Source organism: Vulpes vulpes, chromosome 10, assembly GCF_048418805.1.
Source record: "Vulpes vulpes isolate BD-2025 chromosome 10, VulVul3, whole genome shotgun sequence".
NCBI classification, from domain to species: domain Eukaryota; kingdom Metazoa; phylum Chordata; class Mammalia; order Carnivora; family Canidae; genus Vulpes; species Vulpes vulpes.
In genome coordinates, this window is record NC_132789.1 from 11,591,113 (window position 1) to 11,609,102 (window position 17,990).

The window sequence follows — 17,990 nt, forward strand, 5'->3', positions numbered from 1 at the left end:
CCCAGGACTCTATGAACAAACAGAAATCTGCCACATTCTTTTTTTTTTTAAGATTTTATTTATTTATTCATGCAGCTTCATTGGTGGGTGCCTGATTGAGGGGAGCCAGGTAAGAAGGTGGAACAGCAGCGTATTTGAAGGATCCAAGACATTAGCTCAACAGAGCAGACTTTGCTTGCTCTCTGTTGGCCCGATTAGCACCAACGTCTCCTTTTATTTTCCATGTAGAATGTGGCTGGTGAGTCAGGAAGAAAGGAGAGCTTCATTATTCGCTTTTTGCTAGCTCTTGGAAATATCAAGAATACTTGGCCCTCAAGACAAACCCCAGCTCTAGGCCTAAACGCTAAGTCCAGATATGTTATATATTTATTCAAGGCAGCAATTGGCCAGGAAACGACTATAAAACACACATTTTGAATAAAAGAGGGAGATTTATGGTGCATTTGTGAATCTGAGTCATATCTCTCTGCCTCCCCCAGGCCAGGATCCCTTAATCACTAACATACCCCCAGCTTGTACACTCGGTGGGCATGGAATTGCTTCCTTCTGGTCCCGTCCCAGTTAAAGATGTGATGGGGATCGTGCTACTTTATCTGACAGTCGGTAAATGAATTGCCAATTCATTCTGAGCTGCGATGGGGGCTGGTTTTTGCTCTGGGAAGAAAAAGTGGGGTCCTTTCATACGTATCTTTGATCAGTCCAGACTTGACAAATTATTTTCATAGGAATTTCTCTGTCCTTAATACCACAGGGAAAAAAATGGATTTACCCGAGAAGAATAGCTTTTATGTTTCAGAAATTAGAGCAATGTAAAAGCTTTCGTAGGGTTTCTCTCCCTCTCTCTCTCTCTCTCTCCTTTCCCCTTTCCCTTCCACTGCATAGTTCTCTAGGGAAAAGAGGCAGGTAGCCGAGAGAATTGGACAAGTCCACTGCCAATGGCTGGGCTTCTAGTGGGTTAAGTTACTTTAAGCATAGAAACCTAACAGGAAAATAAGATTCACCTCCTGTATGTAATTGGTATTGAGAAAGCCAAGTCAGCTCTTCTGCCCTCAAGCTTCCCTTGTGACAGCTGACTTTTTTTGCCACCTGGATTTTTGTTTTAGGGACAAAGTTCAACCTGAAAAATACCCAAATTGTGGTTCAGTAGGATTCAACTATATTGTAACGATCTCATGCCCCTGATTTAGACGTTGATTTATCTGAAGGGAGAGAGCTGGAACAGAAGACTTGTAAGTGATTTCAATATTAAGATTTTGATCAGGTACAACTTTAAGGAAAAGAATGTATTGAGAATATGAGTGGGACAGAGCTGCCACGAACAGTTGGGCAGGCTGTGCACTGCCACAATTCCAAGAGGCACCATTCAGACAGACTGTCATTGTGAAGGCTATGCTCTTGAGGGTTGTGCATGCTCAACCTATACAACTGTGGGAGACAGCTTTGCAAGGGGACTCATGAAGTCCCCATGAAGACTCATGAAGGTGAAGGGAAGATTGGAGAACCACAATTATAAAAAAGGGACAATCTTGAGGATCTAGGTGGGAGGAACTGAAAGAGTTTAGTTAGGGTCCAGAGTGAGAGAGTACTAGCAGTGTTAATCTTTTTATTTCTCCATTCAATGTTCTCTCTCTGGTGGGGCACCTGAGTGCCTCAGTCAGTGAAGTGTCCGACCCTTGATCTCAGTTCAGGTCTTGATCTCAGGGTGGTGAGTTCAAGTCCTGTGTTTAAAATATAAATAAAATAAAATAAAATAAAATAAAATAAAATAAAATAAAATAAAATAAAATATAAAATGATTGTCTCTCTGGGAAAGACAGAGACAGAGACAATGATCCTTTCTTGGGTCAGGTACTCCTATTCTCTTGTCTAACGGAGGTGGGGAGCTGCTGGAGTAGCAGCTCTACTCTCTTACTTTAGCATTTCCTCAAAGCAGACTCTGAAACAAGAATTTCTGAGCCATGGTCTGTTTGGATGAGAGAGAGAGAGAAAGCAAGCAGTGACACAGGAAGGAAAGGGGTCTGTGACTTGCTCAAGCCCACAAGGGCTAGTGGCAGAGGTGGGGCAAACACCTGTGCATAAAATTGTATTTGCTCTGGATTCCTAATATGATGGGTATTCAATATTTTTCAACCTCCTTGCATCCATTTCATCCTTTTTTGGAGAAGGCACCCCGACTGTAATGGGGTTTATCTCTCCCTTACCGTGTGTGGTGTTGGAGGGGTACAAGCAGATTCTGTGAATGCCCAGCCCTGACTTCTGGAGGACTGGTGTCCTTATAAGAAAGAGAGACACCTGAGCTTACTCTCCCTCTCTTTCCCTTCCTGCGCACAGAAGAAAGGCCAGGGGGGCACACGGCAGGAAGGCGGCCATCTACCAGCCAGAAAGAGAGCTCTCCTCAGAAACCAATCCTGAGGGCACCCTGATCTTGGACTTCCCACGTGCCGGCACTGTGACACAATGAATCTCTGTTGGTTAGCTGTCCTGTCTATGGTGTTTTGCCATGGAGGCCCAGCAGACCCAGGCCCTACCCTTCCTAATGGCCTGCCCTAGGATCTCAGACTCACCCTGCAGCCCCCACAAACACGTGAGCCCATCCCCTGTGGTAAATCTGTTACTATATATCTCCATACCTCTCACCTGCTCTGTTGCTCTGCTGGAAGCCCGGCTGAGAAAACTCCTTAAGAAAAGGCTCATCAGGACACCTGGGTGGCTCAGTGGTTGAACATCTGCCTTCGGCTCAAGGCGTGATCACAGAGTCCTGGATTGAGTCCCACATCGGGCTCCCCACAGGGAGCCTGCTTCTCTCTCTGCCTATGTCTCTGCCTCTCTCTTCGTCATGAATAAGTAAATAAAATCTTGAAAGAAAGAAAGAGAGAGAAAGAGAAAGAAAGAAAGAAAGAAAGAAAGAAAGAAAGAAAGAAAGAAAGAAAGAAAAGAAAAGAAAAAAAGAAAAGAAAAGAAAAGAAAAGAAAGAAAAAAGAAAAGAAAAGAAAAAGAAAAGGAAAAGAAAGGAAAGGAAAGGAAAAGAAAGAAAAGAAAGGAAAAGGCTCATCTAGAACATAGGTACATACCACACACAGCCTGGTCTAAACATCAGTGTGATTGATACAGGACCCCGTGGAGGATGGGAAGTCATGGGGGTGCAGAATGAAGTCACCCCATCTAAAGGCCTCCTGGACCCACCTGCCCCCAGCCCAGCATCAGCCCATCATCGGCACCGGAGCCCAACAGGGCCCAGGCGAGCTCGGGTTGGGTCTGCAGAACCACTCGGTCAGTTCACCAGCAAAACCACCCAGCTACTCATTTTGTGCAACGCTAACTGGGGCCTGACCTGTGCCTCCGAGGCTTTGCGGTGGATGGACCTCACTGTGGCTCCAGACCATGGCTGGATGCCTGTGGTCGTGTGTTGTTGGCATGCACTGAGCTGTCTTCCTTTATGCCTAAAATCTGTGGTGGACAAAGAGGATACAAACAAAATCACCTGCCAGAGTCCTTGACTTCTCCCAAGCCCTGCTCCCCGATGAGCACATCTCTTGAGCCACTTATTCATTCAGGACATAGTTGGGAAACACCTTCTACATGAAAATACAAGCAGGCAAAACTGCCCTCATGAAGCCCTCCCAACTCCAGGAGAGAAGACAGGCAGTTTCCCCAATAGGAAGGGTGAATGGCAGTGAATGTTCCGGAAAGAGGAAGGCTCTCCTGACTCATCTAGGGTACAGCAAAGCCTCTTGAAGGAGGTCACGGCTGAGCTGAGATCTGTCTTGCCGCCTCTGTTTATTAAATGTGCAGAGGAGCCAGCTGCCCCTGCAGAGCACATTCCATAAGGGCTCCCATGTAATCCTGGTCCTGGTCTGCGAGGCAGGTCTTATCACCCCCATTTCACAGACTTGGATATAGAGGCTCAGGGAAGTGAGTCAGTAGCTCCCACACGAAGGGTTAGCTGGGCGTCTGAGACCAAGAAGCTACCAGGCCTCGCCCTGTGGGTGCAGTTCATCTATGTTCGAAGGCTCAGAACGTCGCCCTGGCACCTCCAGCCACGTTGTCCCTCGCTTTCTTCTCTGGGCCTGCAGGAAACGGCAGGGATGCATCTGTCCCTCACACTCAGATGTGGTCAGCATGCGACGGTGGCCAAGCCACTCATAAGCAGAGTGACTGTGGACATGCCACGGAGACTCTCTGCTTGGGTGCTTCCTCATCTCTAATGCGAGAATAAGGCTGGTTCCTACCTCCCAATAAAGGGACTGTATGGGTATGCTGCTTGGTGTGGGGACCGGCAAACAGTGCATGGTCAGTAAATAAAAGCTGCTATTTATTACTTTTTCTACTTTTAATAGCAAAAGTAGGGGATGTCAACTAAACACGAAAGCTCTCCCAGGAAGAGCCTCCACCTCCTATCCGGGCCGCCCCAGCCCCCAGCACCTGCGGCTCTAGGAACAGGGACCACATATTCTTTTTTTTTTTTTTTTTTTGGGGGGGGGGGACCACATATTCTTAAATTCATATATCTGGCAGGATTAACATGCACGGCTGCTTTTTTAAGAGGTAGAAGAATGCATTCTGAAGTCAGAAAAGAGATGGTGCTGGGTTGTCAGTCTTTAGGGATGTAGAAATTTCTGGTCCCTCTTCGTTGCCACAGAGGATCCAGGGTTGATAGTCACTTACAAAGCCAGCTATTTACTTAAATCATCCTTAAGATGGTGTCTATGTGGAAAAGCTGTGTCTTAATTATTGTTCAAAGTGATGATGATGGTGATGACGATTCTGGTGATGTTTTCCTAACCCTCGCTGAGCTGAGGTCCATTATAAAAATAATAGAAGATCACAGGGGCGAATTTCCCAATGAGCAAAGGAGGGGGACAGAGAGGGAGGGGAAGGAGAAGGAGAAGCAGAGGGAGGGATTAATAGCAATGATAATTAATACTCATTAATCTTCTTACCAGCCAATAATTATTGCTCTAGACCAGGCACTGTGGTCAGAACTTTACACTCACCGTCTCACTGCATGTCCATGAGAAGAACACCCCCCCCTCGGGAAGAACTCTTATGATCCTCATTCCATAGGTGATTATGCGGAGGGTCAAAGAGGTTAAGTGACTTGCCCAAGGTCATGGAAGCAGTAAGTGGCAAAATGAATGTTATAAGCCGGGTCAGGTAAAGAACCAAGGTGAGATTCTTAAAACCACCTGAGCCAACAAGTATGTGTGTGTGTCGTGTGTGTGTGTGTGTGTGTGTGTGCGCACATGAGTGTGTCTCTGTGCATTCATATATGCATACGTTGTGTGTGTCTGTGCGTTTGCATATGTGTGTCGTATGTAGGTGCACGGATGTATGTTTGTGTGTGCCTGTGTGTGCTGTATGCATGTGTGCAACTGTATGTACATGTGTGTGTGTTACATTTGTTAACGAGAGAATCAGAGCCCCCGCCCAGGACAAGAACCTAACCAGCAAGGGGCAATCCTAGAAAGTGGAGACGGAGAAGCCTCCGGGTGTCTCCTTGTCGCTGAGGTGGAATGTGGGGTGATCAGCGGTCGGCTGACTGGTACTGGTACCCAGCTCTGTCACGGCCTGGCCAACCGCACTCCTTACCGCTTCCTGGAGCTGCATCCCTTTGTTCTCAAACTAGACCGCGTGGGCCACCCCTTCCTCCCAAACTCCATTTGACAACGACCAAAGCACAAACTAGAGTTTATTTTACTAATTCTACTCCTAATTATAAAGAGAATTCATCTTCATTGTGCAAAAAATTGAGAAATACCCAAAACACAAAGAAAATGTAAGCACTCACAGCCCCAGTACTGTTGTTCTACAAACTGACAGTGGGGTTTTTTCCCCCCCGTAAGCTGGGATGAATGCAGTTGCATTTAATAAGATTAAGAAGCTGCCCGTGCAGGCTACTTGCAATCAGCTTCTTTTAGTTACAATGTATCTGAAATATCCTTTTCAAACTGTCTTCACAAGCGTATTTTTTAATAAGCCATGTGGTATTCCATTTAATGGGTGTACACTTGATTTAACCAGCACCGTATTACTAGATTATAAGGCTGTCTCCAGTTTTGTACGGTTTTTAAAAATCCTGATGGACTTTCCAGAAAATAAGTCTGATGCACATCCCTGATTATTTCCTTGGGATCAATTGCTCCAAGTGGAATGACCAGATTAACGGATTACCACAATTTTAAGGCTTGTGATGTACTTGGCCAAATTCTCCTCTTGGAAGGTTTTATCTACTTTGATTCCAGCCGGCAGTTCCTGAGATTTATTTTCTCACTAGCTATTGGTATCATGATTATTTGACTATTCAGTTGCTAAATCAATGCGGGAAAGTTAGGTTTAACTTGTGTTTCATTGATAAGTGTGTCTCTTCAGGCATTTATGGAGCATGTACTGTGGTAGGTACTTTATGGAACATTTCTACAGATATCATTCACTTAAACTTCAAAGGATAATAGTCTTCTGAAGCAAGTACACCATCTCCTTTTAATGAGCAAGGAGGCTAAGGCTTGGCAAACTGAGGTTCCATGCTGAGCCCTGCCACACATCAGCTGTGTGATGCTGGGGGTGCTCCCAACCTCTCTGAGCTCAAGGATACTACTGATCTCAGTCTCTGAAAGTTCTGGTGATCCTTCTGGTGTTCTCATAACTTTGAATCCCATACTTGAGTGCTCAGTGTTGCACCTGGAAGCCAGGAGAGGCTGTAACATTCCTCTCTCAAGTACAAAGAAACCTACCAGCTCACAGATCCGCACTGTCCTCTGCAGTCTTGGGAACCCCGAAAAGAGCCTGACACAACTAGTAGGTGCTCAACAAGTCAGGGTGTCTATCACATAGGGTGGGACCTTAACATATGCTTCTTGAAAAAATGAATGAACGCAGAGTAGGATATTACTACCCATTCATGAACCCATAGCTCATTCTTTCAGCACCATTTCTGCCTCAGGACCTTTGCGCAAGCTGTTTGTTCCCTCTGCTCGAGGTGCTTTCTCTCCCAACTTTTCATCTGGTGAATTCCTACTCAGCATTCAGGGCTCAGTTCAGAAGACACCTCTTCCAGATCAAGTTAGGACTCCTTGTCTTACCCCTTTATGATATCATGCATGCTGCCCTCATGGGTCTTCTTGCAGCTGTGAAACTTGCCAAGGGCCACCTGGGTGGCTCAGTGGTTGAGCATCTGCCTTTGGCTCAGGGCATGATCCTGGGGTCCTGGAATTGAGTCCTCATCAGGCTCCCCACAGGGAGAAAGTTTCTCCCTCTGTCTGTGTCTCTACTTCTGTGTGTCTCTCATGAATGAATGAATAAATAAATAAATAAATAAGATCTTTAAGAAAGAAAGAAAGGGGGATCCCTGGGTGGCGCAGCGGTTTGGCGCCTGCCTTTGGCCCAGGGCACGATCCTGGAGACCCGGGATCAAGTCCCACGTCGGGCTCCCGGTGCATGGAGCCTGCTTCTCCCTCTGCCTGTGTCTCTGCCTCTCTCTCTCTGTGTGTGTGACTATCATAAATAAATAAATAAATTTTAAAAAATTAAAAAAAAAGAAAGGAAGGAAGGAAGATAGGAAGAAAAAGAAAAAAAGAAAGAAAGAAAAGAAAAGAAAAGAAAAGAAAAGAAAAGAAAAGAAAAGAAAAAGAAACTTGCCATGAACATATTTTTAGTGATTTTCAACAGCAGCAACAGTTTGAGTGCCGCGCCTGAGGGGTGCTAATTCAGTATTCTTGTGATGTTCTCATAAAAAAAATAAGACTGAGTACCTTGGATAGTTCGTAAATTAGTTTTGGAAGGTAATTTTTTCAAATGCAATTTTTTTAACCCATCAGAATAAATATCTATTCAGAGTACGGTCGGAATTTATTCAGTGAAACTTTACTAATTCATCTCTGTGGGAATAAAAATGACATTGACCTATTTTCTCCACTGTACCTACAAGAAGCTGAACCGTCATTTCCTTATAATTAGTTCACACTTCTTGGGAGTTGTTTGCCTAGGAAAGCTTCCAGGGGGATCTGATTAAATGAATAATTTGTAATCAGTTGTTTCTGTTTCAAGGGGATGTGATATAGCTGATGGTTCTTGATCACCTGAAAAGTGCAGGCATTGAGATTATAAAATTTTTTCTTAATTGCAGCATGGGGACACCTGGGTGGCTCAGTGGTTGAGCATCTGTCTTCAGCTCAGGATGGGATCCCAGGGTTCTGGGATCTCCCCACAGGGAGCCTGCCTTTCTCTCTCTGCCTGTGTCTCTACCTCTCTGTGTGTCTCTTGTGAATAAATTTTTAAAAATTGCAGCATCAATTTACTCACAAATCTGCTGCTGTGCTCTGCTCTGCCCTATATATATGATACAGGACAAATTCACAAATCTTAAATTTGTGGGTTTTAAATTAATATCTCTCGAAAAGGCCCTAAGTTTGCTTGCACTGGGACCTCCCAAACACCTGATTCTAGAATTAATTCAAAGGAAGAAATCTTTCAGAAAATCAAGTACTAGGTGTTTTAGAGAGTATGACTGATATTTTTTGGTCAATTGAGATGTGGGATGATTTTTCTTTTTTAACACTGACACAATTCAACTAAAGCAAATAACTCCATTTCAGGGATTCAAGCCAGGGGATAAAAATACTCAGTTCCAGGGGCACCTGGGGGGCTCAGTGGTTGAGCAGATCTGCCTTTGGCTCAGGGCATCATCCTGGGGTTCTGGGATCAAGTCCCACATCAGGCTCCTTGCATGGAGCCTGCTTCTCCCTTTGCATCTCTCTGTGTGTCTCTCATGAAAAAATAAACAAAATCTTTAATATATACACTCAAGTATGGATTCCAAATACTCCCTGAGGTGAGCAGAAGAAAGATGGGGTTAAAATTGTACCTGCAAGACAACTGCTTCTTATGCCCTCCACCTTATTTCCCCTCTCTTCAGTCGTCAGAAAGAACAGGGAAAAAAAAAATGGGTATTCAAGTCCCTTATACTTTTTAAGCACATGGTATTTATTAGGCATTAATTGGCACACAAATATACGAAACGAGTACTTACTTCTCACCCCACCCCCTAGCAACATAAAAAGACATAATCGCATGAAGACACTCACATACAAACATACTCACACACTCGCACGTACTTGGACATACTTAGCCTCACATATTACCCTGTTCTCTTTATTAGGGTCAGTTTAAAAAAAATTTTTTTTTAATCAAGAAAGCAAAGCACATTCGAAAGGAAAAAAAAAAAAACCGCAAACTTGGTTTCGAGTATTAATAAAATTAAAAGCTCTTGGCCAGCTCCCATGCTGGATTCATTTCATGTTATTACTTAATTAGAACTCCTATTTATAAATAAATAGTACCAGTAAAATATTACATCTGAAGAACCCTGCAATAATGTTTTACTTACACGCTTATTTTTTTTTATACTGTTTTCTGCTTTCAATAACCACAGTTTTGTGTCAGCATCTGGTGTCGGTGTGATTTCTTTGGAGAGAACCAATCGGCGAGCACGTCTTGCCTCTTCTTTAGGAACGGTGGGCTTTGCTTTGCATCTGGGTCGGGTCCTCGGTGGTGGAGGTTTGGAAGCTTGGGGCTGGCTTTGTGTTTTATCTGGAAGAATATTTATTTTGGCCTTTTTGCAACGCTTGTCAGCACAGAGCTTGCTCCTTGCTTATCACAGTTCTGCCCGCATGTAAACCAGGGCTTTTTAAGTTTTTCAAAGCAAGCTTTCCGGTCGGGAAGCTATAGGCCACGTTTTAGCGACAGACGGCTGGAAAGACCTAGAGCTGGGAAGACGGGAGGGCCAAGATAGAGGAGGCCAGATGCAGGGCAACGTTAGCCTCCACTGGGAAGGAGAGGGCCGAACTGGGCTCTGTGATGATGGGCAAGGGAGGAAAAAAATCAGACAAAAGCTGGGACATAGGGAACCTTTTCAGGAACATCACATGGCAGAGGTAGGTAATTTCTTAGTCAAGGGCAGGGTGGCAAAATTTAGGTTTCAGGGGTGGTATATTTGAGGGGAACCTCACAAGTACATATTTTTAAACACACTTGCCTCAGACCTCCCCAAAATAAGGGACTGGGTCCCATGAAGAAAATTGAAAGAAAAAAATATATTATTATTTATTATATAACAATGTCAACATTAACACCAAGACAGGGAAGGCTCCAACTCCGCCATTAGGATAAAACACTCGATAAAGGCAAGGCTTTCCGGAGACCAAAAGGAGGAATCACGGAGGACATCTGGAGGTGGTGTGAGTGAACATGGCTGGCCAATGAGAGTGGTCATTGTGGAGGGAGGGGTTGTGGAGGGGTGGGGGCTCATCTCTTTTGGTTGGGTTTTTTTAAGTTTTGAGACGGCACAACAAAGTCACATTTTTTGAATCGTGGTTTCAAACGACTGATTAGATCAGCGCCCGGGGCTCGCGAGTGCAGACGTGAAAACAGGCTGTAATGAAAAATGTCATCCGTATCTCATCCATGGGGCTCTCTCTGCTACTGTCTTTCACTTTCTCCCACGTACTCTCTCTCTCTCTCTCCTCTCTCTCTAGCACACGTCTGTGACGAAGCAGGCCTCACTTTAGCTGTTCTCGCTCCACTCTGGCACCATGGCCACTCCGTGCACAGAGTGGTACTGGTGCGGGGACAGGGTCCTTGGCACGCCGTGAGAATAGAGGAACTCCGAGGGCTGCAGGCTGCCGGGGGACTGCAGGCCAGTCTGAGGCCCACACTGCCTGACCACAGGCTGGTGGGCCACGGAGCTCTGGTGCTGGAACATTCCCTCTCCGAGCTGCGGGGAGCCGTGGTTGGCCATGCCGGCCAGCCGGGGCACCAGGGGCCCCGAGGTGAAGTGAGCCGAGAAGTGCTGGTAGGGGAGCCTGTCCATGGGCTGCACCGTGGTGACCGTGCAGCTGCTGTAGGAGGGCATGCTGGGCCACGTGTTGCAGCTAATGTCCTCCAGGCTGGGCACCGGCTCGCTGGGCGGCGCTGAGCTGGCGTACATGCAGGCCTGCCGCTGGGCTGACTCTGTCCTGTAGGAGGCGCCCAGGCCCTGCTGCTGGGGGTAGCCGGCCCGGTAGAAGGGGTCCTCCTCGCTGGGCGACGTCTCCATGTAGGGCTTCTTATAGGGATGCTCTGTAGTGGAACACTCTTCATCTGCTAAGACAGGAGGAGAGACACCGGTGAGGCCGGGACCAGCCACCCTTCCGCTAAGGGCGGACACACTGCCCCAGGACTGAAGAACCAGGTCCCGGAGACTCTGAGCTCCGGCCTCCGTTATGATCAGAAGATGTAATGGCAGGGAGGTAATGGTGGAGACTCAGAGCAAAGACCTGGACCTTTCTGGGCTCAGTTTCATCTATAACACTGCAAGGGTAATAGGACGCTGTTCTACAGAGGGAAGTGTGGACAGAGAGATGGGAGCCTATAGACTCAGCACTTCGTCCAGGGCTTGGTAGTGGAACACACCCAATAAGCAGAAAACAATTACTAGGGGCACCTGGGTGGCTCAGTGGTTGAGCGTCTGCCTTCCGCCCAGGGCGTGATCCCGGAGTCCTGGGATCGAGTCCCACATCGGGCTCCCCGCAGGGAGCCTGCTTCTCCCTCTGCCTGTGTCTCTGCCTCTCTGCCTCTCTCTGTGTCTCTCATGAATAAGTAAATAAAATCTTCAAAAAACAAGAAAGAAAGAAAACAATTACTATTATCTTCCCTCCACCCTGGCATGTACATTCCATGAAGACGGAACACTGTGTTACCCATCTCGATATTCTCCAGAATCCCGAACGTACCTAGGAACCAAAATAACAATAATAATACCACTCACAATAACAGTACGAACAAACACAAAGGGCATTTACTCCGTCCGGTACTGTTCTAAGCACTCTCCGGAAGGTACCCTATGCAGCCTGCACAGCAGCCCTATGGGGTGGGCTCCGATGATCCTCATTTGCAGATCACAAAACAGAAGCACAAAGAGGTTGAGAAACTCACTCGAGGTCCTACATACGTGGCTGATAACAGTGGAGCAGGGGGGAGGGAGATTAGAATTCAAGTAATCTAATTACAAGTCTCTGCTCTTTGGGACCACGGCACAAGAAAGCATGCACTAAATATCTGTGCAATAGACAGAAGGCCAGATGGACAAGTGCACAGACGGATGGGAGCTCGGACGAATCCCCAGATCCTTTCCTGAAGTCTCTGTCAGCAAGTCCCAGTTAATATCTGGTAGAGTTGGTACCACTTAATGGGTCGCTGTTTCCTTACTGAAAAAAGTCCCTTCTCTTCCCCCAGACACCAGTTGGTCCCCAGCTTAGGGCAGTGGAGAGAATTCTGTCCCTGAAAGAGGGTCTTCCATAACTACTTTGGGGTCACTGCCTCCTTTGTGAGCAAACCAAAGTGCTAGGCTCTCTCCTAGAAAAACACACAAAAACACAAAGTTTTGAAAACTTCATGTGCCTAACACAGGTTTCCATGCATTTTGGAGAAGCTCAAAGAGCCCCTAAAATCCAGACCCCAGGTTAAGAAGGGCAGACATATCTGAGTTTAAACCTGGTTCTTGGGGCACCTGGGTGGCTCAGTGGTTGAGCATTCAGCTCGGGTCGTGATCCCAGGGTCCTGGGATCGAGTCCCACATCGGGCTCCCTGCATGGAGCCTGCTTCTCCCTCTGCCTGTGTCTCTGCCTCTCTCTCTCTCTCTCTCTCTCTCTCTCTCTGTGTGTGTGTGTGTGTGTGTGTCTCGTGAATAAATAAATAAAATCTTTTTTAAAAAAAATCTGGTTCTCCTACTTCACATGCGTGTGCCAGCAGCGGGGCATCTGCCCTCTCCGAGACCCGTTCTCAGCATGTCTGAATCAGAGTTAGTAATACTTACCTCACCTGGCAGCTAAGAATTCAATAAATCAAGCACGTAAATCTCCTGCTATCTGTCATCAAGAGCAGCTCTTGCTGCAAGGGTAACACCACCAGTTAGTCTCTCGGCAGACCTAGTCTAGATTAACACACCTCCAGGTGTTTCCTTTGGGGAAGCAATGCTTGAGAATTCTGACCAGCATGTAAACCTGCACACAGATTCCCCCCTTAGCTGCAATTTCATCTTCCAACCCGGAGATTTGCCATCCTTGTCTTCCAATCTCTTCTGAATCAATATGTGGGGCACTTGACGGGATGAGCACCGGGCTTTATACTATATGTTGGCAAATCGAACTCCAATAAAAAATATATACATAAAAAAAAAGAACGCCTGTCATCGGGGTGGGGGGAGTGTGAAGAAAAAGGAAACACTGGAGCCTTCCTGCACTTCGCCTCGACAGTCGGTGGCCTGGGGGCCGGACACAGAATCAAACCATAGGAGGAGACCAAAGTTCTTATTTATTGAGCACCTACTAAGTGACCTTTCCCTGGTCTCACCGTAAGTCCTCAAGGTGCCCGCTCTCACGCCTGTCTCAGAGGTAGTCACCTTCCCAAGGGCACGGAACTAGGAAGGAGAGAGGCGGGAATCAGAGCCAGGTCTTACTTTGCCAACCACACCTTGCTTCCGGCTCTCTTGATTTCTCATACCGAATGTCACTCACCGAGCCATCCAACAGAGGTGTCCGGAGCCCCTAACAGGCGTCAGGTGCTGGGGATAGAGAGGTCAATAAATAGCCATGGCCCTGCTCAGTGCAAGTAAGTGGGGGGCCCTCCCCACCCCCCACCCAGCAGTGACTGCGGCGGGAGGCTGACACTCGGTGAATGGGAGGTGGCCCTTGCATATAAAGCTCCAAGTTACTCATTCACTACAGGGTGAGTCTTCAGTTTTGCGCAAGATTCTAAAGCAGCTTCCCAACTCAAGTAGGATAGCTTGGGTTTGGGTTCCACCAGACGCTTCCAGAGGTATCACATTTTGAGTGACCCCCATGGGTAGGTACAAAATTGGCCACGCCAAAACACATCTCTGCTTGGGATTGCACCCACCTCATAGTGAGCACACTGTTTTTTTTAGCTAGACTCTTTCTGGGACACATCTGGGCCCCATAGGACGCCCAACCATTTGTCCAAAATAAAAGCAAAAAATGTGGTCTCTCTTCCAGGTGCTTTGTCTACATCATGCCAACCATCCAGATGTTTGAAGACATCCAGATGAGCTGGGGGCCACTTTTTTTCACCTTTCAACTGGGCATTTGTTTTTGGCGTCTTGAAAACATTGCTCCACTGGACTTTTCCTGTCCTCCCCACCTCCTCCCTCAGTCCCCTCGTGCCTCCATGCTTCCTTCCAACCCTCCTCCCCCGGATCCATAAATCTGAATGTTTCCATTGTTGCTAGAATCATAACCTTTGGGTTTTCCATTTAACCAGGGCGTTCCCCTTTTCAATAATCAAAAGTACAGCTGCAGGGTACCCTTGGCAAGAGAAAAAAAACAAGGCAAACTAACCATTCCCGAGTTTCTGATCCCTTTCCAGATTTGTTACAAGCAGAAAAAAAAAAAAAAGGAAGAATAATATGAAAAAGGCCGGAGCACATTTTGGAAAATCGTAAAATTACACATTCCAGTCTTTAATAACCCAAAGATCTGATGCAGAGTCCTAAGAAAAGCAAAAAGCTGGCTTATTCATGAAAGCGGGTCCCGAGCATTCTCAAATTCCTCTTGGACCTCATCACATTGTAAAGAAATTCCAAAGCATGGATCCAAATTTCAGGTCGGTGGTGATAAATGGGTGGGATGTAATCCCTGTATTTGTTTTGGTTATGGTTTGGTTTCTTTCTCTACTGGGAGCCTGATAACTGGTCAACAGCAAAGACCTCTTTCCCAGCCAAGTCATGTCTACCTTCCACAGTTGGGGAATGGGCTGGAGTCAAACATCAAGTCTTCCATGAGATGGGTCTGTTCTCAGTTTCAGAAAGTTGTGTAGTAAGAGTGGCCAGTTGTCTTCCACCTGTCCTGAACCCAACTAAAGTCTCTTGAACAACAGGAAAGCTCTTCCTGAATCTCAGCACCAATCACTCCATAGCACTGTGAAATATTCTGGCCCCTTGCATTTTTTTAGTGGCTTTTGATTCTGGATAAAGTGGCTTTAATGATAAATCCAGAGCACAAGTTTTAGAGCACAGTCACATCTCTGACTTTCCTTGGCTACATGACCTTGGGCAAACCATGGCACCATATTCCAATCTCAGTTCTTGCCTATGTATGGAGATAATACTTAAAGGTTCTTGCAGGAACCGAGATGGGTAATAAAGTGTCCAAATCTTATCTGTCCAAGTAACAGAGGTCTCCTCTGTTTTCCCTCTTAGAAGATCGGACAGATGGCTCTGTGGATGTTGTCCAATGCTTGAAGGTATCCAAGTGGATTCCAGAGCAGAAAAACTCACAAGGCTGCTTTTAAATTGTTAATCCCATTAAGCAAGTATCGTCACTCTTCCCAAATAGGTCGTTTCTCTTGCTGATTGGGTTCATTCGGATGAAAGATCCTGGTGAACCTCCACTCCTTGGCTGAGTGACTTTCAGCAAGTCAGAAGTGGAACTATAATTCAGGCTTTCTGAGTCACAAAACGGTACTCTGACAGCCTAGCCTTTCAGCTTTTGCAAAATCCACTGTGTTCAGAAAATCACCTTGACCTGATGGATGGATGGATGAATGGATGGATGGACAGATTGGCAGACAGATGGTGTGTGTGTCTCCCTGCATAATGTTAGCTCTTAGCTCAAAGTGAGAAGGACTGGATGGGTATTGTGGGAAGATTCTCAATGGGTAACCAAAAGACCCCAGTCCAACCCTCACTGAACCACCATCTAAAAATCATTGCATTTATCTACTTGCTTATTAGCTGCCTCTTAGAGAAGAATACAAGTTTCAGGAGAGCAGGGACCTTTGCCACCTTGCTGTCCCCTTACCCCATATCCTTGGGAAAGTGTCAGGTACAAAGTGAATGCTCAAGCATTATTTATCTCACGAATGCATCCCAGATCAGCCACATGACCTTGGGAAGGTAATCCAACCTCCCAGTCCCCTTTACACCCTGCAAAATGGAGATGGAGGGCACCCTCCCTCCTCTGCTCAGGGGGCTGGGATGAGGATCTCGTGAAGGAAACGATGTGAAATTGCTCTAAAAACGCACTGCACTGACAAAAGGACACCCCACAAACCCCTTTTCTGTATCTCCTTCCTTCTCCCCTCCTACCTCTGACTTCCCTTCGAACAGCCAAGGCAGTGTATGGCTTTGCTAAAATCTTTATTTGGGTTGCCTCTCATTTCTAAGGTGGGGGGTGCTGGTTATCAGGGTGGGAGGAGGAAAGAAAGACAGACAAGGGCTCTCCCAGGCCCCGGGGTCCTGGATTTGATTGAGTGGCATTGATAAAAGACCTTCCCGGCTCTTTTGGCTCTATCCATCGGGAGAGATAGTTTGGAGACAGCTGGGTCCTAACACAAGGAGCCCTCTGGCCTGCCAGGCCCTTTGACATTTCATTGGGCCTGCCTCCTGGGCTTGTTGGAAAGGAGACAGACAATGAGGGGAAGTCAGATAGTGGGGAAAGCAGGGCGGGGTGGGGAGGGGGGAAAGCCACCCATGGAGTTATCACTTCACGGGAATCCCAAACTGGAAGGAAACCTCGCTGATTCCTTATCACCTTACAATGGAGGCTGATGATGAATTGCTTTTTTGTCTAGGAGGCACGCAGGACAGACAGAGCCTGGCTGGAATGCTCCCTGTCCCCCGGGAGCTCCTTTTGGGGTGGAGGGAGGTGAGGAGGGCAGAGGTCTGTGGAAAGGGGAAGGGAGTGTGCACCTCGAGCTGCAGGGACCATGCTGTGAACCTGAGGCAGGACCACTCACTAGCCGGGTGACACGGGATAAGTCACTCAAATTCCTTAAGCCTCAATTTCTGAATCTGTGGAGAGGGTCACTCTTCACCTCGTTATCTGCAGTGGGTCCCCGGGGCCTGATCGCACCCACACCTGCAGCTCTTGTGGCCGCACCCCTGGGCTGAGCACTGTCATCTCAGGCCTCAGAGCCTACAACAGCCTCTCGGCAGAGCTCTGGAGCCAGTCCTCATCCTCCCACTCCCCCATCACAGCAGAGCGTCTGCTTCCAAACAGAAACTTCATCACACCCCTCATAGGTTGAAACCCTTCCGATGGCTGCCCAGGGGTATTAGGATAAAATCTAAAGTCCTGGGTACCTGGGTGGGGCTCAGTCAGTTGAGTGTCTGACTCTTGGTCTTTGGCTCAGGTCACGGTCTCAGGGTCCTGGGATCAAACCCTATATCAGGCTGTGCGCTCAATGGGGAGTCTGCTTGTCCCTCTCCCTCTGCTCCTCCTCCTGCTTACACACATATGCTGTCTTTCTCTCTCTCTCTCCTCTCTCTCTCTCTTCTCTCTCTCTCTCTCTTTCTCTCCCCCCCCCCCATAAATAAATATCTTAAAAAAAAAAAAAAACTGAAGTCCTGGAAATAGCTTCCAAGGGCTGGCAGCGTGCTGGCTCCTCCCTCTCTCTGTAGCTCGTCTGCCTCTACTTCCCCTCAATGTGCTCCAGCCATACTGGCCCTGCGTTTGCTCCCCAGTGGGGGCTGGCTCTCCACCTTCTGAGGGGCTGCACCCGTACCCTCTTCTCTGCCTGGATACCCACCCATCTCTCTTTTCCTATCCAGCTCCTACTCTTCAGACCTGGGCTTAAATCCCCCTGACCCCCGTTCCTGCCAGATACCCCCACATCATATGCATCAGCACATTGCTCACCTCCTTCATAGCATCAGATCACTATTTAAATAAAGCAGCTGTATCATCCTATATAATAACATCTGACCTGCTGGTGACTGTGAGCTTCCAAAGTGCAGAGCAGTAGCCAGCTAAGGTGCACTGAGCACTTAGATGTGTTGGGTCCTGTTCTGGGTGCGTTGCATGGACTCTCTCGTTTCATCTCATTATGACCCTACAGGGAAGGTAGTACTGTAATCCTCGCTTTGCAGACTAGGGAGTTGAGGCTGAGAAGCAGGCAGCTTGCCCGTGGCCACAGTGCTAGAAAGTGTCAACTGCTGTGAT

The 17,990-nt window shown here is 47.1% G+C and overlaps 1 protein-coding gene across 6 annotated transcripts in view; it reads right to left on the minus strand.

Moving 5' to 3' along the window:
• Positions 1-8,958: 8,958 nt before the first annotated feature.
• TBX5 (T-box transcription factor 5) overlaps positions 8,959-17,990 on the minus strand; it is a 47,776-nt gene continuing 38,744 nt past the window's right edge. For 4 of the 6 annotated variants that reach the window (XM_072722901.1, XM_072722898.1, XM_026015835.2 and 1 more), the window contains one exon: positions 8,959-11,133. In XM_072722901.1, the coding sequence (XP_072579002.1) occupies positions 10,559-11,133 (575 nt within the window). In that variant the 3' untranslated portion in view covers positions 8,959-10,558. Of the gene's footprint in view, positions 11,137-17,990 lie in introns of all 6 variants that reach the window. The other 2 variants (XM_072722896.1, XM_072722897.1) reach the window with 1 other exon arrangement.